This window comes from Equus asinus, chromosome 6 (assembly GCF_041296235.1).
Source record: "Equus asinus isolate D_3611 breed Donkey chromosome 6, EquAss-T2T_v2, whole genome shotgun sequence".
NCBI lineage: Eukaryota > Metazoa > Chordata > Mammalia > Perissodactyla > Equidae > Equus > Equus asinus.
The window spans coordinates 51,282,516-51,310,230 of record NC_091795.1 but is presented as its reverse complement, the minus strand read 5'-3'; the positions used below and the strand labels follow the sequence as shown (position 1 = coordinate 51,310,230).

At 35.4% G+C, this 27,715-nt stretch overlaps 2 protein-coding genes across 3 annotated transcripts in view; one reads left to right on the top strand and one right to left on the bottom strand.

Moving 5' to 3' along the window:
* The window catches only part of PUS10 (pseudouridine synthase 10), a 71,322-nt gene extending 71,028 nt beyond the window's left edge, over nucleotides 1-294 (bottom strand). Inside the window, exon 1 of one of the 2 annotated variants that reach the window (XM_014839319.3) lies at nucleotides 14-294. The gene's annotated coding sequence lies outside the window, so the exon portion shown is untranslated. The remainder of the gene's footprint in view (nucleotides 1-13) is intronic. The other variant, XM_014839320.3, reaches the window with a different exon arrangement.
* Nucleotides 164-26,655, top strand: PEX13 (peroxisomal biogenesis factor 13). Its single transcript, XM_014839323.3, has 4 exons — nucleotides 164-708; nucleotides 15,165-15,859; nucleotides 21,680-21,805; nucleotides 24,027-26,655. The coding sequence occupies exons 1-4, from the start codon at nucleotides 617-619 to the stop codon at nucleotides 24,323-24,325; spliced, it is 1,212 nt and encodes a 403-aa protein (XP_014694809.3). The 5' UTR covers nucleotides 164-616; the 3' UTR covers nucleotides 24,326-26,655.
* Nucleotides 26,656-27,715: the final 1,060 nt, after the last annotated feature.

Genomic DNA, 27,715 nt, shown 5'->3' with positions numbered 1-27,715 from the left:
CTCCCTGCCTCACCTTCTCCCAAGACGTCGGAGCCTGAGATTTAACCCCTTGCAGCCCTAAGAGGGAACGGGGAAGACTAAAGACAACGCACCTATTGCGTCTAGCAATTCTGTTCCCCGAGGAAACGAGAGCTTTAGAACGAAAGTACCAGCCCCTCTCGCGAGGACTGAGTGAACTCTCCCCTGCATATTTGTAGGGAAATCAGTAAAACTGCTTAGGATGCCGCAACACACCCCACCTCCCCGGAGAATGTAGGACAGCTAGGGACCGGAGCTCCTGGCCTGAATTGCACTAGTCCTGGAGAAGCCTCCTAGAGACTCCTACGTCTAGGACATCGTAGCCGCTGCCAGAAATATCGATGAGACCTTACCCTCAGGTTTAGAATGCAAATTCTTTCTAGGGCAAATGAAAAAGAGCGTTTCTCGCTCTTGGATTAGTAGTATCCTCATGTCCTCTGGCCCAGCTGGCAAAACACAACAAGCTCCGTTCTGACTGCAGGGGTGGGCGGGGTGGAGGGCTCGGTGTTCTGCCCGTTGTGCCTGGCGCGTGAGGTCCTGGTGAACCCCGGCCTGGAGAGCCCCGGCGCCGAGCAGGAGCCTAGCGGAGGCGGAGGAGATGGCATCCCAGCCGCCGCCGCCCCCGAAACCCTGGGAGACCCGCCGAATTCCGGGGGCTGGTCCGGGACCAGGACCCGGCCCCACTTTCCAGTGAGTGGGGGATTCTTCAGGCCGCGAGTTTGGTGGGCCGGAGCGGGGATGGCAGGAGGCGGTTGAGGCCGTTGTTGGCGTGAGTGGTCCCCTCCCCCTCTCAGCCAGCCCCCAAGCTTGAGGGGTCCCAGTGGGGCCGGGGCGTCTGTGCGGGAGTGTAGCTGTCGGACAGCTGTTTCTGAGCCGGCGGGTCTGGATAGCGACGTTCGCCAGGGGGCTCTTGAGCGCCTCTCTGGGTCGCGGTGCTTGGAAGAAAGGGGGCGGCTTCCTGCCCCTTTGCGTTTGCGGGCCACCTTGAGAGAACCGCTTGAGCCCCGTCAGAGCGTCAGACTTAGAGTCTCGAGCAGATGAGAGTGGCATTTGCCCAGCCTCGGCTCTGTAGGGAGCAAAGTCTCTCGTGAGAGCTTTTAACAACTTCTTCGGAAGTTGATGAAAGCCCAGAAGGTCGGTTTTACGCAACTGGAATCCAAGCCTATAGACTTCGCGTTCTTTTCCAGCATAACTCAGCAATGTTTCGGATAGAGATTTGGAGAAGCAACTTTAAAGCCAGAGTTCTAAATCTGAGGCCTGTGGATGGCCTTCGTGTGCCAAACAGTGTGTGATTTTTCTAAGGCCTGTCGTTTTTTTGTTTTTAATCAGTATTAAATCGAGCTTCAACTCAAAAGAGGTTAAAATAGGGTGAAAGAAGAGTTTCACAGCCTTGTGTCCGGTGTGGGGTAGCTCTGGACGTCTTAATTCAGATGGTGAGATTCAGCTGTCAGATCACCTACTACGGTAGGTTTACCTAACATAGGAACATCCTGAACATTCTGGAATGTGTTTCTGCTATGTTCTGAAATCTTGTAATCTTGTATTTAAGCGCGAAGATGCTTGAACACAATAGCAACTTAATTTAGTAATGATAGTTACATAAAAAATAATAAGCTTTAATTATGCTGTTAAGTTGGAGTGACACTTTCTGCTACCTTTTTTATGAGTGGTTTGACTTTTTAAAAAAAATTTGCACTGCTCTTTCGAAGACAGAAGTTTTATTCTTGCATCTGTTAAAGTTCTGCTATGTAAAATTACTTTTTTTTCTTTTTTTTTTTTTTGAGGAAGATTAGCCCTGAGCTAACATGTGCTGCCAATCCTCCTCTTTTTGCTGAGGAAGACTGGTCCTGAGCTAACATCCGTGCCCATCTTCCTCTACTTTATATGTGGGACGCCTGCCACAGCATGGCTTGCCAAACGGTGCCATGTCTGCCCCCAGGATCCGAAGCGTGGAACCCTGGGCCGCCGAAGCACAACGTGTGAACTTAATCGCTGCGCTGGGCCAGCCCCTAAAATTACTTTTTTTCGTTGTGAATTATTTTAAACATGTAAAGACCGGTACAAGTAAGATAATAAATACTTGTGTATTCACTCTTAGCTTTAAGAAATAACATTTTGTCAAGTTTGCCTCAGGTTTTTTTAAAAATGAAAATTAGTTAAACCCTTCCGTTCTTTCGTGGGGTAACTGCTGTCCCTATTGGTGTTTAGTGTACCCAATTTTTCAAACTTTTTTTTTTAATTGAGGTAACATTGGTTTATAAGTTTGTGTAAGTTTCAGGTATATATCATTACATTTTGATTTCTGTGTAGACTACATTGTGTTCACAGCACACGTGTGCCCTTTTACTCCTTTCTCTCTCCGCTCACCCCCCTTCTCCTCTGATAACCAGCAATCTAGTCTCTGTGTCTATATGTTTGTTTGTGGTGGTGGTTATCTTCCACATAAGGGAAATCATTCGATATCTGGCTTTCTCTGTCTGTCTTGTTTTGCTTAGCATAATGCCCTCAAGGTCCATCCATATTGTTGCACGTTGTAAGATTTCGTCCTTTTTATGGCTGAATAGTATTCCATTGTATTTATATATCACATCTTTATCCATTCATCCGTTGATAGGCACTTGGGTTGTTTCCAAGCCTTGGCTATTGTGAATAATGCTGCAATGAACATAGGTGTGCATATATCTTTTCAAATTAGTGTTTTCATGTTCTTTGGGTAAATATGCAGAAGTGGCACAGCTGGATCATATGGTAGTTCTAGTCTTAATTTTTTGAGGAATCTCCATCCTGTTTTTCATAGTGGCTGCACCAGTTTGCACTCCCAGCAGTGTTTGAGAGTTCCCTTTTCTCAGCATCCTCTCCAACACTTATTTCCTTTCTTGTTAATTATAGCCATTCTGACAGGCGTGAGGTGATATCTCATTGTAGTTTTGATTTGCATTTCCCTGATGGTTAATGGTGTTTGAACATCCTTTAAGGTGCCTGTTGGCAGTTTTATATCTTTTTTGGAAAAATATCTGTTCAGATTCTCTGCCCATTTTTTAGTGGGTTGTTTGTTTTTGTCCTTGAATTGTGTGAGTTCTTTATATATTTTGGATATTAACCTCTTATCAGATACATGATTTGCAAATATCTTCTCCCAGTTGTTAGGTTGTCTTTTTGTTTTGTTGATGATTTCTTTTGCTGTGCAGAAGCTTTTTAGTTTGATGTAGTCCCATTTGTTTATTTTTTCTTTTGTTTCCCTTGCCTGAGAAGACATGATATTCAAAAAGATACTGCTCAGGCTGATGTCAAAGAGAATACTACCTGTTTTCTTATAGGAGTTTTATGGTTTCAGGTCTTACATTCAAGTCTTTAATCCATTTTGAATTAATTTTTGTGTCTGATATAAGATAATGGTCTACTTTCGTTTTTTTGCGTGTGGCTTTCTAGTTTTCCCAGCACCATTTATTGAAGAGACTTTCCCTTCTCCATTATATGTTCTTGGCTCCTTTGTCAAAAATTAGCTGTCCATAGATGTGTGGTTTTATTTCCGGGCTCTCAATTCTGTTTCATTACCTCTGTGTCTGTTTTTGTACCAGTACCATGCTGTTTTGATTACTATAGCTTGGTAGTATATTTTGTAATCAAGGAGTGTGATACCTCCAGCTTTGTTGTTTTTTCTTAGGCTGGCTTTGGCTATTTGGGGATTTCTGTTGTTCCATATAAATTTTAGGATTCTTTGTTCTATTTTTGTGAAAAATGTCGTTGGGACTTTGATAGGGATTGCATTGAATCTGTAGATCATTTTAGGAAGTATGGACATTTTAACTATGTTAATTCTTCCAATCCGTGAACACGGAGTATCTTTCCATTTCTTTATGTCTTCTTCAATTTCTTTGAACAATATTTTATAGTTTTCAGTGTACAGGTCCTTCACCTCTATGGTTAAATTTATTCCTAGGTATTTTATTCTTTTTGTTTCATTTGTAAATGGGATTGTATTCTTGATTTCTCTTTCTGCTATTTTGTTGTTCACATATACAAACATAGCTGATATTTGTTGATTTTGTACACTGCATCTTTACTATATTTGTTTCTAATAGTTTTTTAGTGAATTCTTCAGGGTTTTCTATATATAAAATCATGTCATCTGCAAGTAGTGACAGTTTTACTTCTTTCTTTCCAATTTAGATCCCTTTTCTTTTTCTTGCCTGATTGCCCTGGCTAGGACTTCCAATATTAAGTTAAATAAGAGTGGTGAAAGTGGGCATCATTGTCTTGTTCCTGTTCTTAGAGGGATAGCTTTCAGTTTTTCACCATTGAGTATGATGTTAGCTGTGGATTTGTCATATATGACCTTTATTATGTTGAGGTACTTTCCTTCTATATCCATTTTATTCTGAGTTTTTATCATAAATGGATGCTGTATCTTGTCAAATGCTTTCTCTGCATCTATTGAGATGATTGTGTGATTTTTATTTTTCATTTTGTTAATGTGGTGTATCATGTTGATTGATTTGAGGATGTTGAACCATTCCTGGAATAAATCCCACTTGATCATGGTGTATGATCCTTTTAATGTATTCTTGTATTCAACTTGCTGATATTTTGTTGAGGATTTTTGCATCGATATTCATGAGTGACATTGTGCTATAATTTTCTTTTTTTGTGTTGTCCTTGTCTGGTTTTGGTATCAGGATAGTGTTGGCCTTGTAGAATGACTTAGAAAGCATTCCCTCCTCTTCAATTTTTTGAAAGAGTTTGAGAAGGATAGGTATTGTCTTCTTTGAATGTTTGGTAGAATTCACCAGAGAAGTCATCTTGTCTTGGACTTTTATTTTTAGGGAGGTTTTTGATTACTATTTCGATATCCTTACTGATGATTGGTCTATTGAAGTTCTCTATTTCTTCTTGATTCAATTTTGGGAGGTTGTATGGTTCTAAGAATTTATCCCTTTCTTCTAGATTATCCAATTCGTTGGTATATAGCTTTTCATAGTATTCTGTTATAATCCTTTGTATTGCTGTGGTGTCCATTGTAATTTCTCCTCTTTTGCTTCTGATTTTATTTATTTGAGTCTTCTCTCTTTTTTTCTTGCTGAGTCTAGTTAAAGGTTTGTCAATTTTGTTTATCTTTTCAAAGAACCAGCTCTTAGTTTCATTCATCTTTTCTATTTTTAGTCTCTATTTCAGTTATTTCCACTCTGATTTTTATTGTTTCCTTACACTGATTTTGGGTTTCATTTGTTCTTTTATTTGTTTGCTCTTTTCTCTGTTTTCATACTTTATTTTATAGTTTAGTACTTAGGTTTGTGTGTAAATTATATAAATATAAATATTTTTGTTTAGTATGTTTTTACATTAAATAAATATTTTCAAACTATATGTATCATTTTGCAAAATGTGTTTCCACTAAATATTATTTATTTTGACATTCATCTTGTTCATAAATGTAGCTGTAGTTTATTTTAACTGCCATAGGATATGATATTATATTAAAGCAAACTATTTGTTTGTTCCGTTGTAGGTATTAGAGTAGTAGTTCTTATGTACTTAAAACTGCTGCAGTGAACATTTTTGTGCCTTTCTCCTCGTGCACATTTCCAAGATGTTTTCTAACATGTTCCTGAGAGTGGAATGGCTTGGTGGAAGGGTATGCTTGTCTTCAAGTACTGACTATTGCCAGGTTACTCCCCAAAGTGCTTGTATACCAGTTTTTACATTTTCGTAGCAAGGTATTCTGTTTCTCTATGATATTCCAACAGTCTGTGTTATGTTTTAGTACTGTGTTTTTCGACCTAATGGGTGTGAAATGGTATTTCATCTTTAATTTTCACTTCTCTGATTAGTAATAAAATTGAGCATATTTTTGAATTATTTGTTAGCCATTTGAGTTTTTCCTGTTGGTCTCTTTTGCCCACTTTTATATTGGTTTTACCTTGGCTTATCAATGTGTAGGAGTACTTTCTTGTTCATACTAATCCTATTTTGTTTGGATGTTTTTAATATCTTCTAGTCTATGGCTTGTTCTTATTTATATTCATGTTCATTTTTGTTGTACAGATACTTTTAATTCTAAGATAGCCAAAATTTTCATATTTTATTATTTGTACTTTTTGTGTCTTGGTTAAGAAATCCTCTCTACCTCAAATCGGGAAAATTTTTTTCAATGTTTTCTTTTAAATGTTCTGCTTTTCACATTCATATCTATAATCCACCTGGAATGTACTTTATGTACAAATAATCAATGTGAAATAGGGAATCTAGGGAATCATTTTTTTTTTTAACTGGCACCTGAGCTAACGTTTGTTGCTATTCTTCTTTTTTGTTTTTTCTTCCTTCTTTTTCTCCCCAAAGCTCCCCAGTACATAGTTGTATATTCTAATTGTAGGTCCTTCTGGTTATGGCATGTGGGACACCACCTCAGCATGGCTTGATGAGTGGTGCCATGTCTGCACCCAGGATCTGAGCTGGCGAAACCCTGGGCTGCCAGAGCAGAGTGTGAGAACTTAACCACTTAGCCACGGGGCCAGCCCCAGGAATCTAATTTTTTTTCAACATGCATAACTAATTGTCCAACACCATTTATTGAATAGTCTATTCCATACTAGTTTATAATGTAATCTATATCATATCAAGTTTTCCTAAATGTATGATTCTGTTTTGGGGCCTTTCTTGTATGTTCCGTTGGCCTATTTGTCTGTTCTTATGCTATCACTGCACTGTCTTTATAAAAAATTTTGATATCTGGTATGCTAGGAGCCTCTACATATTGCTGTCTTTCAAAATTTTCTTTGTTACACTTACCCTTTAAAAAAAAGACATACTGGGATTTTATTGGAACTTTTAGTTATAGATCAAGTAAGTCTTTCCATCCGTGAATATTGTGTAAGGTACAATTGGTGAGAATTTTGACCTTTTTTGCCTTAAATAATGTTTTGTAATTGTCTCCATGAAGTTCTTTCCCAGTTTTTCTAATATAATAGATATTATATCTAGCGTAATGTCAGACTCTTAATTTGTTCCGATGGATTGGTTGAAATTCTCTTGAGTTCCATGTTGACAATCCTGTCATTTACAAATAAGCCTGTAAAGATAGCCAGCATCCTTGTATTAGTCCTTACTTTCATTGGAATGCTTCTCATGTCTATTAAATATGATGTTTGCTTTTTGCTTTTGGTAAATGTCTTGTCAAACTTCTCTCTACCTTGCTCAGATTTTTATTAAATTTTATGGAGTATTAAATGTTATGAATGACTTTGCTATATCTGTTGAGATCATTATATGTATTTTTCTTTTAATATGAAAATGTGGTTTATTGCATCAGTTAACTTCCTAATGTTGAATCATCTTTGCATTTCTGGATGAACTCTGTTTAATTGTGATTTTATTTTTAATACAATGCTGAATTCTGTTCTCATATTTTAAGATCTTTGTGTATATATCCTAGGTGAAATTGGCCTATAATTTTCTTTCTTTGTATTATATTTTTCTGGCTTTTTATCAAAAGTTTTATAGCTACAGAAATTTTTCTTTTGAGTCTAATTTTTATTCCTTTATGGACAGACTATCTTCTCTTTAGTAGCCGTTAAAATTTTACATGATACCTTGATCCTCTGCAGCTTTATTAGGCTCTTTCCAGGTATGAATATTCACACACACACACACACACACACACATATGTATAGTTTTTCCTCCTACTCAGTAGCTACAGTGTTCATGCTCAGGAGCTAGTGTTCAATCTGATGATTAATGTCTTTCTTTAATTCGGGAAAATTCTCACCATTTGTATCTTTAAATATTGTTTTGAGCACTATTATTCCCATCTCTTCTGGAACTCCTATGAAATATTATATCAGAAATAGTTTCCACTACAAGTAACAATATCTGGCTTACTGTGCTTTGGACTATAAAGACATTTATTGTTTAGTTGACAAGAAGTCTAGAGATCTGCTAACTCAACATCATCATCAAGGGACCTGCATTTTTCCTGGCTTCCTTTTTTTTCTGTCAGCTTTCTAACAGTTTTGGCCATCTCTGTCTTATTCTTGCTCCTTTGAAAGGAATTTTTTTTCCTCTGGCTGCTTTCAAGATTTTCTCTTTGTTTTTAGTTTTCAGCAATTATGCTTTGTTAGGCTTCAATGTGGTTTTCTTAGTATTATTTTGGGTGGGATTCATAGAGATAACTTGAATCTGATTTGATGTCTTTCATTAATTTCCGAGGAGTCTCAGCCATTATCTCTTCAAGTATTGTCATTTCTGCCCATCATCTTTTCACTCCTTTGACTCCAATTACGTATTTGCTCTATATTTCACTTTATACCCTGTCTCTTCTGGAATTGTCCCTTGAGAAACATCTCAAAATGGGTTTTTTCTTTCTCCTAACTTTTGACTCCATAATTCCTCAGTGCCTTATTCTCTTGTGCTTTAAACAGATAATTTTACATTTTCTCTAGCTTTTCTAGTTGTCTTTAGTGGGAGGGTTAGTCTGATTACCTAGAATGCCATTTCTTGAAGTAGAATTCCTCAAGTTCTATTTTTCCACTCTCTTCCTTAATATGCAACAACTAGTTTTCTTCTTGCCTCATAGTTGCGAGGTGTGCTGTTGGGTGTCATGTCTAAGGTTTCTAATGGAATTTTTTCATATTTACATGTTTTTATTTCGTTTAAATTTTTATTTCACAAATATTATTGCTTCATTTATCTCTTTGAGCATTTTAAACATATTTAAAGTCTTTGTTGAGCTGTTACATAAAATTAGTTTTTCTTGAATGAATTTTCATCCTCATTGTTGATTTTTGTTAGCTTGGTTTCCTAGTGTTTTTATTTCTTCGTGTATGGCATTTTTGATATGTTTATTCTGAGTAAGAATTTTTGAGTTCTCTTTTCTCTCCTTTCCTTTTTTCTACATTTACCTCTTTCTGTCTGGTAGGTTACGTGTTGCCTGTACCTGTCTCTCAGCACCCACCCACCATTTAAGAATCAGATATAAAAATGGTGGTTTAGATTTAAGATACCACAGATTAAGTCACTGAGTCAAGTAGTTAACTTGTTTCATTTCCCGGGTTTGAGGCCTTATCAGAATCTTCCCCCATTGTTAGCTCTGTAACTTTCTAAAAATCCTGAACTATTGTCAGCAAATGTTATAATCTCTTTTTAGGAGCCAGGGTGGTGCTTTCCAACCCCCAGCTTCAGGTAATGAAGTAGTTCCATTTGAGTGGAGCACTTTTAGTTCTTGTTATTTCCTAGAAACCTGAGTCCTGGCTGTCACTGCCTAATAACAGACCCAGAATTGAGGAGGCCCTTAGCTTCAGCCTCCTTCATTTTACATTTCCATTTAGTTTCTGTTCCATAAATCTAGATGTGCCTGTTTGTTCTGTTTTATCTATTATTGCCCCTACTTTGGAGCAGTGCTGTTTCATCAAAACCTAAATGTACCACACTATTTGATAATCTTCTGACCTTTTTTATGGTTTTGTTCCCTTTTTTTGTGATGTGATACAGTCTGAAGTAAACAACATCACTCATGAATTGTTCTTGCCAAAAATATTAACCCGATTCTAATCAAACCTTTAAATGCAATCTTCAGTTTAACTGACTATATAGAGGATAGAAGTATAAGTTAAACAACATTTCGGGGAAACACAAATCCGGACTGTGGGACATTCTAGAAGAAAACTGGCTGGACTCTTCAGAAAGTCTAGGACATTTAAACAAGTGGGATTGTTTTAGTTTAGAAGAGAGTAAGGACACAAACAATGAAATGCAATGTGTGAATCTTAATTGAATTTTTGTTAAAAAAAAAAACAGCCTAAAAGACATTTTGACCCTTACAACTCAGTGATAAAAAGGCAAATAACTTAATTTTAAAAATGGGCAAAGTATCTGAATAGACATTTCCTGAAAGAAGATATAAAACTGGCCAGTAAGCACATGAAAAGATACGCAACATCATTAACATCAGGAAAATGAAAATCAAAACCACAGTGAGATACCACTTCACACCCACTAGAATGGCTATAATAAAAAAGACAGCTAATACCAAGTGTTGACAAAATGTGGAGAAGTTGGAACCCTCATACACTGCTGGTAGGAATGTGAAATGGTACAGTGGCTTTGGAAAATAATCTGGCAGTTTCTCAAAAGGTTAAACAGAGTTGCCATGTGACCCAGCAATTCCACTCCTAGGTTGTATACCCAAGTGATATGAAAACATATGTCCCCACAAAAATTTGTACAAAAATGTTCATAGCAGCGTTAGTCTTAATAGTCAAAAAAATAGAAGCAATCCAAATGTCCATTAATTGATATATGGATAAATATAATTTGGCAATAAAAAGTAACGAAGTACTGATACATGCTACTGTATGGATAAACTTTCAAAACATTACGTTAAGTAAAAGAAGCCAGTCACAAAATACTACATATTGCATGGTTCCAAATACAATAGATCTTTATTATTGGCAGATTCTGAATTCTCCTGCTCACTAAAATTTATTTGTAACCCGAAAATCAATACTCGCAGCACTTTCGTGATCGTTCACAGGCTTGCATATTGCAGTGGAAGTTCTGAGTCATCTCTCAGCTGAGGTTGAGCAAAGCAACACTCTGGCTTCTTGGTTCAGCTCTCATACCCTGTAAACAAGTGTCCTTTTCACAATCTATGTAGTGCCACATTTTTCACATTTTTGTTGGTGATTTTGCTGTTTTAAAGTGGCCCCTAAGCATAGTGCTAAAGAGCTGTCTAGTGTTCCTAAGCCCAAGAAGGCTGTGATGTGGCTTATGGAGAAAAATACTTGTGTTAGATAAACTTTGTTCAGATGTGAGTTATAGTGCTGTTGGCCATGAGTTTATTGTTCATGAGTCAACAGTGTATATTAAATAAGGTGTCTTTAAACAGAAACATATGTAAAGCAAGTATATGTATTGATCAGTAGACGAAAATTTTGTAAGCAGAGGCTTCAAGGAGGCTAACCCTTTGTTTTCTCCACAAGCAATGATTTGGTGTTTGCTAATTCAGTGTTTGCACTTTATGAAACATAACTATCACAAAAAAAAAAGAATGAACTATATAGGAAATGTCCAGAGTAGACAAACCTATAGAGACAGAAAGTAGATTTGTGGTTGCCTGACTGGGGGAGAGCAGGAAATGGGGAGTGACTGCTAATGAATATGGGGTTTCTATTTGGGATGACTAAAATATTCTGGAATTACATATGATGATGGCTGTACACTTCTGTGAATATATGAAAAACCATTGAATTTTACACTAAGTGGGTAAATTTTATGGTCTGGGAATTTTATCTCAATAAAGCTGTTTAAATAAAGACATTTGAGGGTAATGGATATGTTTTGAATATCAATTGGATAAAGATATGGAATTGTTAACTTTCAAAGATGGGAAAATGGTATTACGGTTTTATATGAAATACGTTTATTCTTAGGAAATGCGTGCTGAGGTATTTAGGAATAATTTATCAAGTCTACAAATTAATTTCAGAAGTTTCAAGAATTTTTAAAAGATGAGAGAGAGAAAGCAAATGTGTCAAAATGATAACAGTTGTTGAATCTAGATAGAAGATGTGTAGGTATTCATTGAGGTGTTTTTTTTTTCCTCTTTGAAACTTTTCAAAATAAAAAGTTGGATGGGAGAGACTCTTTGCACATTCAGCACTAAGAATACATCTTGTGTCCTTTTAAGTCTTGGGCCTGTTTAGTTGTTCTTATTGTGCTGGTTGTAACAGAAAGCAACACTGTACATGGACACTGAAGACACTTGTGTATGCCAGAGAAAGACAGCATTAAAACCAGAGAAGAGTAAGAGGAAAGCTATTTTTTATTACTAAATATTTAAATTTAATTCCCTATAAGTTTTAAAGTAACATACTCAATCACGGTTTATGAAACAATATGAGGATATGTAAGGAAAAAATAATCTCTGTTAATAGTCTCTGTGACATATGTGTATTAAATATTCACTAATGAGAGTAGCATAGTGTTTCTATGTACCTATTATATGCTAAGCACCATAGTAGGTGATAGAGAAACAGAGCTCCTTTGTGGAGCTCACCTTGTACAAGAAGAGGCAGATGTGTAAACAAACGTAAGATACTGTACAAAGTATGGACAGAGAGTTGTGGGAAGGACTTCAGATGATGGCAGAATAAGTAATTTAGGGGGGGGAAACCCCTGTTTAGGACAAGTAGAAAGCTAAGCAGAATATAAAACATCTTCTTGAAAGCATTATAGAGCAAATAAGAAGATAAAGATTTATGGAGCCCGGATCCAGGAAAGATGAAAATCCACAAAAGTGAGCATGGCATTTGAAAATACTTTTCCCACAGAAGCTTCTGATGATTCCTGAACAAGCAGCTTAGATGATGAGAAGCTAGTTGAATAGCGCTTTTGACAGACTCTTGGAGCATGGTTAGAATTCAGAGGTCCTCCAAGAGATGGTACTGATAAATTACCCAACCTGTGTTAGGACCCTGAAACGATACATCTAGATAGGATATAAAAGAAGTAGACAGGCCCTTACAGGAACAGAAGCCCAGCTTCAAATCATCTTAGTTCCTGAAAATGGGATATTAGCCCGAGCAGCCTGCCTGAACCAAACTAGAGGATAGTTCAGTAAACAATAACCAAAATGAAACACATTTAGAGGAAGAGAGCATCATCTAGAGTCTCAAATTATTGCTACAAGTCTTATATGTCTGATGAACAAGCGAAATCAAATAGCCAGACCCAGGAGGACATTAGAAAACATAAATGGAAACTAAGTAAAACAACAGATGAAAAAACAGATTCATAGGGACTCTAGATAATGAAATTACCAAAGAGACTTTAAATTAACTATGTTTAATATGTTGAAGGCAATAAAAGAAAAGATAAAGAATTTTGGTAGAGAATTGGAAACTATTAAAAAGAAAAGGAATTTCTAGAAAAAAAAATAACCGAAATTAAGAACTCATTGGGTTTAACAACAGATGCGACACCACTACAGAGAAAACTAGTGACTTAGAGCAGTGCTACTCAAAGTATGTTCTGTAGCTACTAAGAGTCTATGGACTGGCTGCTGTTTTTCATCTATATGTTATTAGCAATCCACAAAAAGACAGTGAAACTTGTACCAGAATGTAAAGCAACGTGGACACTGAGCACACTAAAATAGTTCAACTGGCATTTTCTTGATAGCAAAACTTTGTGAAGAAAGAATTTGTTGATTTACTTTATGGTGCAAGGTCCTTATCTCGTGGTTCATTGACCCTTTGAATAGCAGGGACTTAAAGGATAGTTGGGAAGAAAATATCCAGAATGAAATACAAAGAGACAAAATACAGAAAGGAAAAGAATAGATTTAGGGGATGAAGCAAGGTATAATTTACAAGTAGAAAGAAGAATAGTCCTATAACTATTAAAGCAGTGCTTCTCAAAATGTTTGTATTGATGGCCAATACTTTTTATAAAACAATAAAAATATCATAGCAGTGTCAAATTACTTAAACAATCTCATTTTCTTTTCTCTTTATAGTTTGGTACAGATGGTTCATAAACTTAGCACTGATCCACAGACCACAGTTTAAGTAGCATGATAACCAAAGAAATTGAATTCATAATTAAAATCATTCCCAATAAGAGAATTCCAGACCCATATGACTTTACTAGTAAATTTCACAAACTTTTAAGGAAGAAATAATGCCGCAAACTTTTCTAGAGACTAGAAAAGAGAGAAATGCTCTCCAACTCTTTTTAAGAGGCTAGTAAATCCTTGGTATTCAAACCTGTCAAAGACAATACAATAAAAGCAAATTAGGACATTATCACTCATGAACATAGATACAAAAAAGTCTTCAAGAAAATATTGGCAAACCAAATCCAGGAATATATTGTGGCCTACTTGGTTTTACTTGAGGAATGTAGGTTGGCTTTAACATTTACAAATTTATGTAGTTCATCATATTAAGAATATAAAGGAAAAAAAATCATATAATCATCTTGATAGATGCCAAGAAATCATTTGATAAAGTTCGACGTTCATTCATGATAAAAAAGTCATAGCAAATAGAGATAGAAATAGAAAAGAAACTACTAAATCTACAGCAAACTTACAGCAAACATAATAATTAATGGTGACAAATTGAGAACTTCCCCTTTGAGGTCAGGAATGAGACAAGGATGCCTGCTATCATCACTTCTATTCAAGATTGTACTGCAGGTTCTAGGTGCAATGTCTTAACCAATGCTGTAAGAATTGAAAAGGAAGAAATAAACATACCACTATTCACATACAGTATAACTGTAAATCCTTAAGATTCTAGAAAATCCAAATCAAGGTTGCTAGACCTAGATACAAGGACCATATTCAAAAAAGTCAATTATTTCTATTTAACGGCAACAAAGTGAAATTTTAGAAAGATACTATTTGCAGTAGCACCAAAACAATCAAATATATAGGAGTAAATCTAAAGAAAGACCTCTATACAGTAAACTATAGAACATTGAGACTCAGTAAAGTTATTTTTGAAAACTATTATTGAGAAAAACTTTAAAAGACCTAAATAAACAGAGCATACGTTGTATTCATGGGTTGAAACTCTCAGTCTTATAAAGATGTCAGTTACCTCAAATTAACCTGCAGATTCAATGTAATCTCAAACAGACTCTCAATAGGGTTTTTTTGGGGAGAGGGGTTTGGATCTTCAAGCTCTGATTCTAAAATGTATGTGGAAATTCAAATTAGCCAAGACACTCTCGAAGATGAAGAATGTTGTAGGATGACTTGTTTTATTGGATAATTGGACATATTATAAAAGTATAGTAATTAAGGTGATACCTTTTAGGTGCAAGGATGGACAAATATCTAGTTGTAACTAACCCTGAGAAAACGGACAAGTGTCTTACAAAGAAACCACAGATTGAAGATAATACTAATAATCCTAGCATAAGCAAACAAGAAAATAGCAGAGTTCAGTCAGCTATTTTATCTTAGCCATTTTGTCTTAACACTGAGATTCTAAGCATCTGGGTATTAGAAGCTGTTCCTTACTCTTAACACATCTTCAGTAGAATCTGTTGTAACACTAGATATATAGGAGGTGTTTAATAGTTATTTTGAATTGCAGGTATTGTGTGCTAAAGTTACTATTTTGAATCTCTTTTGGTTTTAGATCTGCTGATTTGGGTCCTACTTTATTGACAAGACCTGGACAACCAACGCTTACCAGAGTGCCGCCACCTATTCTTCCAAGGCCATCACAGCAGACAGGAAGCAGCAGTGTGAACACTTTTAGACCTGCTTACAGTTCATTTTCTTCTGGATATGGTGCCTATGGAAATTCATTTTATGGAAGCTATAGCCCTTATAGTTATGGGTATAATGGGTTGGGCTATAACCGCCTCCGTGTGGATGATCTTCCACCTAGTAGATTTGTTCAGCAAGCTGAAGAAAGCAGCAGAGGTGCATTTCAGTCCATTGAAAGTATTGTGCATGCATTTGCCTCTGTCAGTATGATGATGGATGCTACCTTTTCAGCTGTCTATAACAGTTTCAGGGCTGTATTGGATGTAGCAAATCACTTTTCCCGATTAAAAATACACTTCACAAAGGTCTTTTCAGCTTTTGCATTAGTTAGGACTATAAGGTATCTTTATAGACGGTTACAGCGAATGATAGGTTTAAGAGGAGGCTCTGAGAATGAGGACTTATGGGCAGAAAGTGAAGGAACTGTGGCTTGCCTTGGTGCCGAGGACAGAGCAGCTAATTCAGCAAAATCTTGGCCAATATTCTTATTCTTTGCTGTAATCCTTGGTGGTCCTTATCTCATCTGGAAACTGCTGTCTACCCACACTGATGAAGTAACAGGTAAGAGTAAGAAAATAGTTTTAAAAAACCATGTAACAATCTCAAATTTCAAGAGCAGATTTGTTAAATTAGCATTCTTTATATTTATTTGTATTTAATATTTTGATCCAGATGTATTTTCAGTTAAGAACTTCAAAACTGGAAGAGGAATATGTAACAAAAGCAGGCTTGTTGATTTATTCATTGTTAGTTCAATTTGACAGCATACGTTACCTAACTACTGTTTATACGATACTGAACTTGATGCTGTGGAGAATACAAAGATACATAGGACGTGATGCCCCTATCTTTCTAAAACTTACTGCCAGGGAGGTGGGTGAGACACATATACAGGTAATTGTAATGAGACAAAAAGAATGTGATAAGGAGGGGCCAGCCCAGTGGTGCAGCGGTTAAGTTTGCACGTTCCGCTTCTCGGTGGCCCGGGGTTCACCGGTTCGGATCCCGGGTGCGGACATGGCACCGCTTGGCAAAAGCCATGCTGTGGTAGGCGTCCACGTATAAAGTAGAGGAAGATGGGGACGGATGTTAACTCAGGGCCAGTCTTCCTCAGCAAAAAGAGGAGGATTGGCAGTAGTTAGCTCAGGGCTAATCTTCCTCAAAAAAAACAAAAACAAACAAAAGAATGTGATAAGGAATGTGATAGTTGGGGAGAGAGGGACATAAGGCTTATTGAGCCTTTTTTATATGCAAGACACTGTACTACGTATTTTGTTTTTTATCTCATTTAATTCTTACAACAACCCTAAGAGATAGGAATTTTCCTTCATCCTTGTTTTACAAGCGACAATCTGAGGTTCAGAGAAGTCATTTGCCCAAGATCATATCTTTAATAAGGCAGAACTAGAAACAAAACCAGGCCTGTTTGCCTGTTAAGCCCCTATTCTATCAACTGGTACAGAGTGCTGTCTCAATTTAGAAAAGTGAAGCTAATGTTTTTTGGCTTCTGGCATCCAGGAAGAAGTGGCATCTAGGTTAGATTTGTGAAGGATAGGTAACATTTCATCAGTTAGGTGGGGGAAGAAAAAGATTGTCAGCTTGAACAGAAGTACATAGGCAGGAACTATGAGATTTGTTTAACAGATGTCCTATAGTGTTGAATAGAAGGATTATAAGAAATAAAGCTGAGAAGTTAGGTTGGAAGCTAATAGTGGAAGATCTTAATTTCCGTGGCAAGACTTCATCTTCATTTAGTAAGGAAAGGGTGATGTTTTGTTTATTTTTGTTTGTTTGTTTTTAATTTATTTTTAAGCAGACTTGTGACATACATATAAACAGTGCCCTAAAGAGGTCAGTCTGTCTAAAGTGTTTAAGATAGGTCAGTGAAAGTTAAAACAGGTTGAAATTGGATGGTAAGATTCATAAAGAATTTTGGGTTGTATTTACCTTTGAATTCCCAAAGCTAACAACCTGCTCGGCACATAGAAGGTGTTTAGTAAATATTTATTAATTGGGGGATATCAATTATGATGCTTTTGCATTTGACTGAATGAGAGAGAATGAAGGCCTGAACTAGGGTGTGTGAAAAGCAGGATAGATACAAGAGATTTAGTTATTAGCAAGATGTGGTGCACAGAGGGAAAGGAGGAATCAAAATGCCCTTCACCTTTAAATTTGAGTTATTAGAGGGATAATGCTTTATTTATTAATTCAGTAAATACTTGTTGAGTGCCTACTACATGCCAGACACAATTGTAGAAGCTAGGGATGTAGCGTGAATAAAACAGATTGAAAAATTCCTGCCCTTGTGACTATCAAGTGGGGCGAGACAGCAATAAACAAGTCAAATATATAGTAAGTCAGAAGGTAGTAAGTGCCATAGGAAAAAAAAATAAAGCACAGAAGAGTATTGCGGAGTGCCAGGGTTAGAAAGTGGGGTTACAGAGCTACACATAGTCAGGGAAGGCCTCCCTGAAGGATGTAAGGGAGTAAGCCTGTAGCTGTTTGAAGGAAGTTGTTTGAGGCGTAAGGAACAGCCAAAGTATTTAAGTGGCAACATACCTGACATGTCATGTGAACAGCAAGGACGCCAGTGTGAATGGAACAAAGTGAGAGTAGCAGGAGATGAAGAAGGGAAGAGTACGGTGAGTAGATGGTATAAGCCTTGTAGACATTTCTAAGAACTTTGGCCTTTATTCTGAAATGGGAAGCTATGGCAGAATTTTGAGCAAAGGAGTGATAGAATCTGACTTAGGTTTTAAAAGGAACACCTTTTTGCTAAGAACACTCTTTAGGTAGAGCTAGGGCAGAAGAGACCAATCTAGAGTCAAGAGGCCATTATAGTAATTCCAAGTGAGAGATGATGGTGGCTTGGCTCGTGGTGGCAGTGATGCAGGTTCTGAGATGGGGTCACATTCTGGGTATGTATTTGAAAGTAAAACCGATAAAACAAATATAAGGAAATCACGTGGAACAACTGGCTTGTGAGCGATTATTGTTACTTTGGTTAGAGTTCTATTGAGTTCAGTGTGCCAGTGGGACATCCAAGTGAAACTTGAGTAAGTTTCAGAGAGCAGTCTAAAAGGCAGGAAAGGATCTCAGGAAAGAGGTGAAAAATGAAAGATTTAAGAGTCAGCCACTAGAAGTTATAGTTGAAATAGTATAAGTGATAATATTACTGTGGTAGAGAGAAAACAAGAGAGAATAAGATGGAAATCAGGAAGAATGGAAGTAGAACTATGTTTGAACTATGTTATTCCTGTATTCTAGAAGCAGAGATGAAAGGAGGAAGTTTCAAGAAGGGAACGTTTCATGGTGTCAGTTGCTTCAATAAGATAAGATCAAGAACTGAGAAAAGATTAGATTTGGCAATTGGAGCTCATCAGCTCCAGTGAGTAGTTTTAGTAAAGTTGAGGAGACGGAATTATGGAGAGGGATAAGCAGTAAATAAAGTCAGAAGATGTGAAAAAAGAAAAGATTGGCAACGAATAGAAGAAGAGAAAAAAAGAATAGCCTAATTTGGTAAGAGCAAGCTGATGTGGTTTTCTGTTTTGCTTTGTCTTTTAAGAAGTGAGGAGATCTGGGAATATATTTAGGCTGAAAGAAAGTTGTCAGTAGAGAAGGAGCAATTTAGATAAGGGAGAGACAGAGAGGGGTCAAATGATGAAGAAGCCTTCTATAAGATATAGGAGAAGATGTGATCCAAGGAACCAGATAAAAAGGAGGTCCAGTTTTTTGTCTGAGGCAAAAGAGGGAGAAATGGGTAATGATACAGAGAGATTTTTGAGGAGAAGTGATATTGAGGAAGCCTAAGCCCTATGACTTCTTAGCTGCTTAGAGCAGGGGTCAGTAAACTGTGGCCCTTTGGCAAAACCTGGCTTGCTCCTGTTTTTATACAACCCATAGCTAAGGATGATTTTTACATTTTTCAATAGCTGGAAAAAATTAAAAGAATACTATTTGTGTCATGAAAATTATATGAAATTCAAATATCAGTGTCCATTAGTAAAGTTTTATTAGAACTCAGCCAGACTCATTTGTGTATGTATTGTTACAGCTGCTTTTGTGCTACAAGAGCAGAATTGAATAGTTCGCAACAAACTCTCATTGCTTCGCACTTGGTCCACACACTACAAATCTCAGTAATAGTTATAACTTGACAGCATGTTGAGTACCACATGTATGGTTATACTGCGATCTTTAGTATGAGTGCATACATGCCACACAAGAAAAGAAGAGCAAAATGGACTTTGAATGTCACACTTTTAAGGCACAGTATAGTTTGGATTTTTTTGTTATTGAATTAGGTGGTAATGCATTGCATTTATTGTGTAGTGACACCATAGCTATGTTAAATGGATACAATATACATCAACATTACCAGACTGAGTACACATCACAGCATTCCCAACTCACAGGAAATCAACTGTCAGAAAAATCAGAAAATTTAAAATGGAATATCTCATCACAGTAGAGTTTCCTCACCAAAAAAAAAGGAAAGAAAAAAAAAAAAGGCCTGCAACCAAAATAAGTTTCTGAGAGACTCATTTGTCAGATAAGTAAGGAAATCTGTTTACTGATGGTGATTGCAACAGCCAAAGAAATGTGTCCAGAGAAAGTAAACTAGTTTAAGACTATTAGCCTTTCAGTGATAGAAGTTTCTTGAAGAGTTGACGGAATTTTGAACAAGATCAACAGTCAATTTAAAACAAGGCAAATGATTTTGAATGGATTCCTGTGGCTCATCATGACCCAACAGATATTATAGATACTGCTCAGTTGTTTATTGGAGGAGTCAGTGTTCCATTTTAAGTGACTGAAGAATTGGCCTCTATGAATAGTCTGCATGGAACAACTACAGACAAGAATATTTTCAAAGAAGTTTAAAAAAAAAAACAGTAATTCAACACATCCTGAAGTGGAATCTGCTAAGATGTGTTGCCACTGATGGTGGTGAAAATATGTATCGAGCAGAAAAATGTTCAGTTGGGCAAAATTTACAGAGTTTGTGAAAATATAAAGTTTTTAAAAGTCTATGGTTATTCATTGTATTACTGATCAGGTACATTGCAGAAAACGTTTAAATTTATTTGTGTGTTATTGAACTAGTAGTGTCAAAGGTGAACTTCAGTCACTCTTGTGGCTGTAACTGTTGTCAGTTCTGTGATTTTTGTCAGGTGTAGAAGCTGGAGCTCCTGACTTGCCCTACCAGAGAGCAGTTCTATGGCTTAGCAGTGGTTAAGTGTTATTACTGTTTTTTAAGAATCAAGATCAAGACTAAAATTTTTCTCAACAAGAACTACCGTCAGCCACTGTTATTAAACACTTAATAGCTTTGGAAATCAGCTTTTGCTGCAGACTTGGTAATGTTCTTAATGAATTCAACCTAAAACTATAAGGCAAAATAGCCCTTATATGCAAAACTTACATTGGAATATTTCGACAACAGCTAATATTGTTTAAATCACAAGTAATGTCACACTGCTTTATATATCTCCCAAGCTGTCAAAAGTTAAAAATAAGAAGCAATATTTCCATTCCCACACAAACTTGGAACAGGTATATTTCCCCAGCTCAAATACAGTGCAGAAGTGTTTTTTGGAGCTCCATGCAAGTGCAAAAGTAATTTCCATATTTCAAAATCCATTTTAGCTGTGCAGTTGAGGAGCTTCCGCTTAATCTTGATTTGGAGTGAAATATTATCGTATCCCCAAAATATTCCATTCTTCTTAGTAGTTAACCTGCATTTCAAAAAAAGAACTCAATTGTATTATATTTTTAATTTTGTCAAAAAATTACGGAAAAATTTTGTCTCTCTTTATATAAGTAACTATATAGTATCTTCAATTTTGCCTCATGGCCTGCAAAGCCTAAAATATTTACTATCTGACCCTTTACAGAAAACATTTGCCAACCCCTGGTTTAAAGTAAAGGAGGTAGAATTTTGAGCTTGAAGAAAAGGGAGAAGTTCATAATAAATATCCTAGTGAACGTATTGTTGATTTTACATAGTGTTAATTATAAAATTTACTTTGAGGGGGGCTGGCCCCGTGGCCGAGTGGTTAAGTTCGCGCGCTCCGCTGCAGGCGGCCCAGTGTTTCGTTAGTTCGAATCCTGGGCGCGGACATGGCACTGCTCATCAGACCACGCTGAGGCAGCATCCCACATGCCACAACTAGAAGAACCCACAACGAAGAATACACAACTATGTACCGGGGGGCTTTGGGGAGAAAAAGGAAAAAAAAAAAAATTTACTTTGAGGGAGGAACTTTTCTCCTGGTTAATAAATATATGCAGGTTGCAAACCATAGCCAGTGAGATATCTCCATTTTCCTTTTGTAACTTTTACTAACTAATCTTAATTCTTAATTTGGTTTATAGACAACACCAACTGGGCAAGTGGTGAGGATGACCATGTAGTTGCTAGAGCAGAATATGATTTTACTGCTGCATCTGAAGAAGAAATTTCTTTCCGTGCTGGTGATATGCTACATTTAGCTCTCAAAGGTAACAAAACATGAATAAATTGGAATTATCTGTGAATTTTTAGAATTTATAAAGGTAGTCTTAAAAACTGCAACAAAGAATCTTGGTCATTGTTAGTTAACTCAGAAGTATTTACTAGGACTTCTCTTTTGTGTGAATTTAGAACTTCCAAATCTGGGTGAGTGGGGGAGAAATGCTCCAACAGAGTTTTTCCACTAATATTTTACTGAAATAAGGAAGAATTTTGTTTATATAATCTTTTCGAATTTCAAAGTACTTGAATTCCCAACTCTGTTAATCCCCACACAAAAACATGAGGTAAGCACTAAATGTTACAGCTCTAACAAACCAAAGAAATTTTCCAGTATGATCTAATCATCCCTGTCAATCTTTGATTGCTGGGACTGGTATCCATGCTTTCTTTTTCACTTGAATAGTGTTTACTTTAGAAACTCCAACATGAATATTTTAGGATTATTGTTATGAAGTATTAAAGAGCCTCAGCAAGAAATTTATACACACGTTAGGTTTATTTTTGGACCAGGGCACTGATAGTTTTTAATGGGTCCTGGCACAATGGCCTTTTCCTTCACCTTTCCTCTGGTAATGATGATCAGAAATTTTGTGGATTTACCGAAAAAAGATTTTTTTTGTGTTGGTGGGGATTCTGATTTGCTACGCAAAGTCACATTTTGTTGGTAAAGATATTAGTAACAATAACAACAACTGTCATTTATAGAATACTTACCATGTACAAGGCACTATGCTTTACATATTTCATTTAACCCTTATGATAATACTGTGAATTGGTTACTGTTATTATCCTTTACACATGAGGAAACTAAGACTCAGAATGAGTAAATTGTCCAGTATCACAAAGCTGAGATGTGGTGAAGCTGGACTGTGAACCGAGGTTTATCTGACTTCAGAACTTCTGCTTTTAACCACTTTGGCTGTTTTCCATGTGATCCATTAATGGAAGCTTTAGTCTTTTATTGGTTTTAGTCACTCTTTATTTACATAAGGAAAAAATGCCTTCAATTTTCAAATCATTAGTTTATTCTATAAATATTTGAAACATTTGGATCAAATTTGCTGTATCCCTGCCTCCTTTCTTCATATACAAAACGTAGGCTTCTAGGTATTATATTTGTGTTTATCCTCTAGTGAAAATAGCAACTTAGTATTTTGGATTTCAAAAGAATGATTTCTTTTTAAGATTTATTGTTAGAGACAGGACCAATACAGATAATTAGTTTTTTTTTTAAATCTAAATAAAGAATAAAGAAGAGCAACTGTGGTTTCTTTCAATTACATTATAATATTTCAGAAAAATTTTATGTCTCAGATTATTCTTCAACTAGTACTGCCTCTTTACACTTTGGCTTTATTTCTTTGCTTTCCTCGCTTGCTCAGGTAAAGTATGTTTGAGCACTTAGAACAAAATTAGTCATAAGCATGGTTAATTTAAGTGTTTTATTTTTTCTTTTATTATAGAGTACTAAACATAAAAATGTCATATTGTACCTAAATTATTATGTTGAACTAAAACTCTAACAGTTAAACAGCTTTTTAAAGACGTGGATAGAATAGGCATGAGAATACCAAAATACAAAATTGAATATATTAAATAATCTTCGCTACTTTAAGCTTAGAGAATTACATTTAATTTTTTCTCACGTGGCTAGTGCTAAGTGAGGTCTTCAATTTTTGCCACTTGGATTAACATTCACTATCTTTAGGACTGGTTATCACAATCACATTATCACAATCACGTAGAATGAACTTTATATTTTGTCCAAAAATATATAAAGAGAACTGGCTTCTGGAAAGGTATATATTTATTTTTTTGTACTTACTGCCTACCTATCCTATTGAGAAGGAATGAGATATTCGTTCCTTAAATTCTAGTTTAAAATATGAAAGACATTGATGTTAGTTTTCAGCTTTGAGGAGAACTAAATCTCCTTACTCTATAAATGAACCAACTGACATAAACTTTATGGTCTTCAAGGTTGAAAAGAATGTTTAGTAAATATAAAATAAAAGGTATAAATTATAAGATGTAACCCTAGACTTGTTAAGCTTGCTCATCATTTGATTTTGAATATACATGTATATACTATTTGTTTATATTTCATTATGTAAATATAACACAGATTTTACTTAATATTTTACTATCAATATTCTGTTGGACCTCCAAAGTATGTTGTAATTACAAAGTTGTCTTTTCTTCCATCAGAACAGCAACCCAAAGTGCGTGGTTGGCTTCTGGCTAGTCTTGATGGTCAAACAACAGGACTTATACCTGCTAATTATGTCAAAATTCTTGGTAAAAGAAGAGGTAGAAAAACAGTGGAATCCAGTAAAATTCCCAAGCAGCAACAATCTTTTACCAACACAACACTAATTAAAGGAGCCACGGCCACTGATTCTTTGGATGAACAGGAAGCTGCCTTTGAATCTGTTTTTGTTGAAACTTGTAAGGTTCCAGTTGCACCTGATTCCACTGGGAAAAGTGGCGATAAACAAGATCTTTGATATCGCTCATGTTTGCCTGCAGTTGAACTATACTTTAGAGTACTTTAAAAAAATTATTTCTTACAAAGAAATTAATCTACAATCCAATGAAAATATTTGTTAATGGCTATTCCAGTTGTTTTGCTGCTAGAAATTATTAAAGTTGTACACTAGTATGTTGGTCTAGTGACCTGGTTCCGTTTTACAAGTTATTGGACCACGAGGATGTTTGTTTCACCAGGATTTTAAGATTATGAAGACTGCTATCATTTTCATCTTATTTAAAACCCTACATTTATTGAAAGAGTAAGATTGATGAACTATAGAGTACATTGTTTGCTACAGTAGGGATCATTAATGCTTTTTAAAGTTCTAGATTAATTGACTTGGAATCCTCAGAAATCGAGTGATAACATAAATATGAGAACAAGCAAAGAGGCTAATATTTTTTTACAACTGTAAAAATAAAATTTTTCTTATCTGTATTATGTCTAGTCTTGGGTTTGCTTTTAGGCAGTAGTATGTTTTCACCCACCAACAATTATACTGTTATCTTTTATTGTATTTTTTTAAAATTTATCTTAAAAGATCACTAGAAGCGTTGTGAAGGAGATGGTTCTAGAATGATATTTAGCCTTAATAGTTTTCCCTGCTAGTAAAAAGGCTGAACTTTGTCTTACAGATTATTTCATTTCTTCTGAGGAACATAGAACTTTTTATCCCTTTATAATATGATTAGTTTTCATTCTGGATGAATCAGAATATATGAAAGATTTACTTTCTTTTCCTCCAACCAAGACTCAACTCCTTTGAGTATGTGCTTAATGATATAGTCAGTTCTAGTAGTAATGATTTTAAATCTTTTCATAGATTCTCTGCTTCTATATAGTATAATTACTTTTTAAAATTCCATATTCAGGCTGTTCTTTAAACATTGAAAATGTGTCACATTGGATACACATTTCTTTTAGGTTTAGTTTTTACTACTGAGAAAAATGCTGAGTAGCCCTTTAGTGTACGATAATGCCATTTGACTCTTTTAAATGCCATTAAATTTCAGGACACTAAATTTCCCCACAAAATTGGGAAATTCGTATACTTGCTGTGATCATACTACAAAATAATACTATCAGGAATGTAGGTGTACAAGAATACATTTACAGCTATTGTTGAAAACTGGGAATTATTTGATAAAGATTTTCATTGAGTATTTTCATCTTTCTTTTTACAAACTTTATGTTCACCAAATTAGTAATTCAGACTAAAACATACAGGAACCAAATACACACTCAGCATAGAACTTTACTAAAGACTTCTTGGGAACCTCTCTTTTGAAATGACTGTATAAGAAGTAATACATCATTTAAAATACAAATGTTGACCTTGTGCAGAAAAAAATAATAGGATAGTAAAACTTATCTTAGGCCTCTTTTTCTAACACCCAGGTATTACTTAATCTTCAAGTTGAGGAGATAAAGTTTCTTGTAATTATTTTCCACTTATGTTCTACAATTAGAGGTTCTGCTTTGTTTTGTTGGAGAATAATTTATGGAAATTCTCTTCTTGAAACAAATTTTTGATAAAACAAATTAGTAAATTTGATGTTGAGACATCTAAATTGAATGCTAGAAGTGAAGTAGAGGTGAAATGTTGAGTCAACATTATTTAGGTTAGAAAAAGTGAGTCTTTAGGATAGAATTTGTGACTAGTATTAAAGATGTGTAGGGAGAAGAATATAGCACAGAATAAGTGACAAAAACAACTTCACTTTTCTTAGGGTGTTTATTTTTTGGTTAAGTATACTAAATTGCAATATACATTATCTAACTGGTAACTATTTGTGTCTAAAAATTTCTTTTCTATTAAAATTCTAGAAAAGGAATTTAGGACTAGAATAAGCAGAGAAATTTTATAACCTTTTTACCATTACAGTTTTAGTATAATTTTTTTTAGATGAGATTAAAGGTAATGTTCAAGGCTCCAATATTGTTATTTTTAGAAACTTATTTAGGGAGTGCTACTTTACAGAAATTACTAACTGAAACCAAAACATTTTCAATTAAATAAAACACAAATTACAATAAAACAGGTTTCATTTTTAACATTTTTCTGATTGTATTTTATCAGTTTTTGAAAGGAAAAAGAAGACAGATTTTCATGTTTTAACATTTTATTTAGGTACATGATTTAGTCTGTCAGTGTGTCATTATACATTTATTTGAATATAGCTGTCCTTTATCTTGTGTTTTCTTTAATGGAAAAAAGAACAGAAGTTGAATGCAGTTAAAATTTTATTTTTAATAGATTGTGAAGTTACTTTTACTGGACAAATAAAAATATATTAAACTTGATTCAAATTTTTTGATGATAAACTTAACTCTTTTTGCAGGATTGGAATTGATATAAAAAGTCTCTGTAGTTTTCTTCATATCATTGTGTGTATTAACTACTGCAAACTAATGTGTCTATTCTATTTCCTTGTGATTAAAAAACATATTAGATTTACATTTATATAAAAACTACCAGGAAGGTGACTTAAATAAAAATAAGACCACAAATCTAGATTTTGGGAAACCTAGATTCTAGTCTGGACACCACTACTTACTTACTACAAGATTTAACTCATACTGTTTTTCACTGATAACATTGGGGATAGCTGCTACATCTGCCTCACATGAGAGTACCTTTTTTTTTTTAATGTAAGTATGGATTTTTATTCAGAATTGCTTCTGAAATACCACAGCTTAGCAGCCAACCCATTGTCTTTTTTTAAATTTATTTTTAAAAATTTTGTTTTTTATTTTAAAATTAGGTCATAATAGTTTATAACATTGTGAAAATTCAGATGTACATTATTATTTGTCAGTGACCATATATATTACCTTTTATGCCCCTTTACTGCTTATGCCCACTCCCAACCCCATTCCCCTCTGGTAACCACTAATCTGTTCTCTTTGTGTGTTTATCTTCCACATATGAGTAAAATCATGCAGTGTTTGTCTTTGTCTGTCTGGGTTATTTCGCTTAACATAATACCCTCAAGGTCCATCCGTGTTGTTGCAAATGGGACGATTTTGTCTTTTTTTATGGCTGAGTAGTATTCCATTGTGTGTGTGTGTGTGTGTGTGTGTGTACACACTATATATATATGTATATATACCACATCTTCTTTATCCATTCATCAGTGGATGGGCACTTGGGTTGCTTCCACATCTTGGCTATTGTGAATAACACTACAATGAACAGAGGGGTGCATAAGTCTCTTTGAATTGTTGATTTCAAGTTCTTTGGATAAATACCCAGTAGTGGGATAGCTAGGTTGTATGGTATTTCTATTTTTAATTTTTTGAGAAATCTCCATACTGTTTTCCAGTCGCTGCAGCAGTTTTCCTTCCCACCAGCAATGTATGA

What these genes read in the sequence shown, in the direction of transcription:
- PEX13 (XM_014839323.3), top strand. Translation starts at nt 617, where the DNA reads ATGGCATCCCAGCCGCCGCCGCCCCCGAAACCCTGGGAGACCCGCCGA. An exon ending in GGACCCGGCCCCACTTTCCA is followed by an intron (nt 709 to 15,164) that starts GTGAGTGGGGGA and finishes TTTTGGTTTTAG; the next exon opens with ATCTGCTGATTTGGGTCCTA. An exon ending in CCACACTGATGAAGTAACAG is followed by an intron (nt 15,860 to 21,679) that starts GTAAGAGTAAGA and finishes TTTGGTTTATAG; the next exon opens with ACAACACCAACTGGGCAAGT.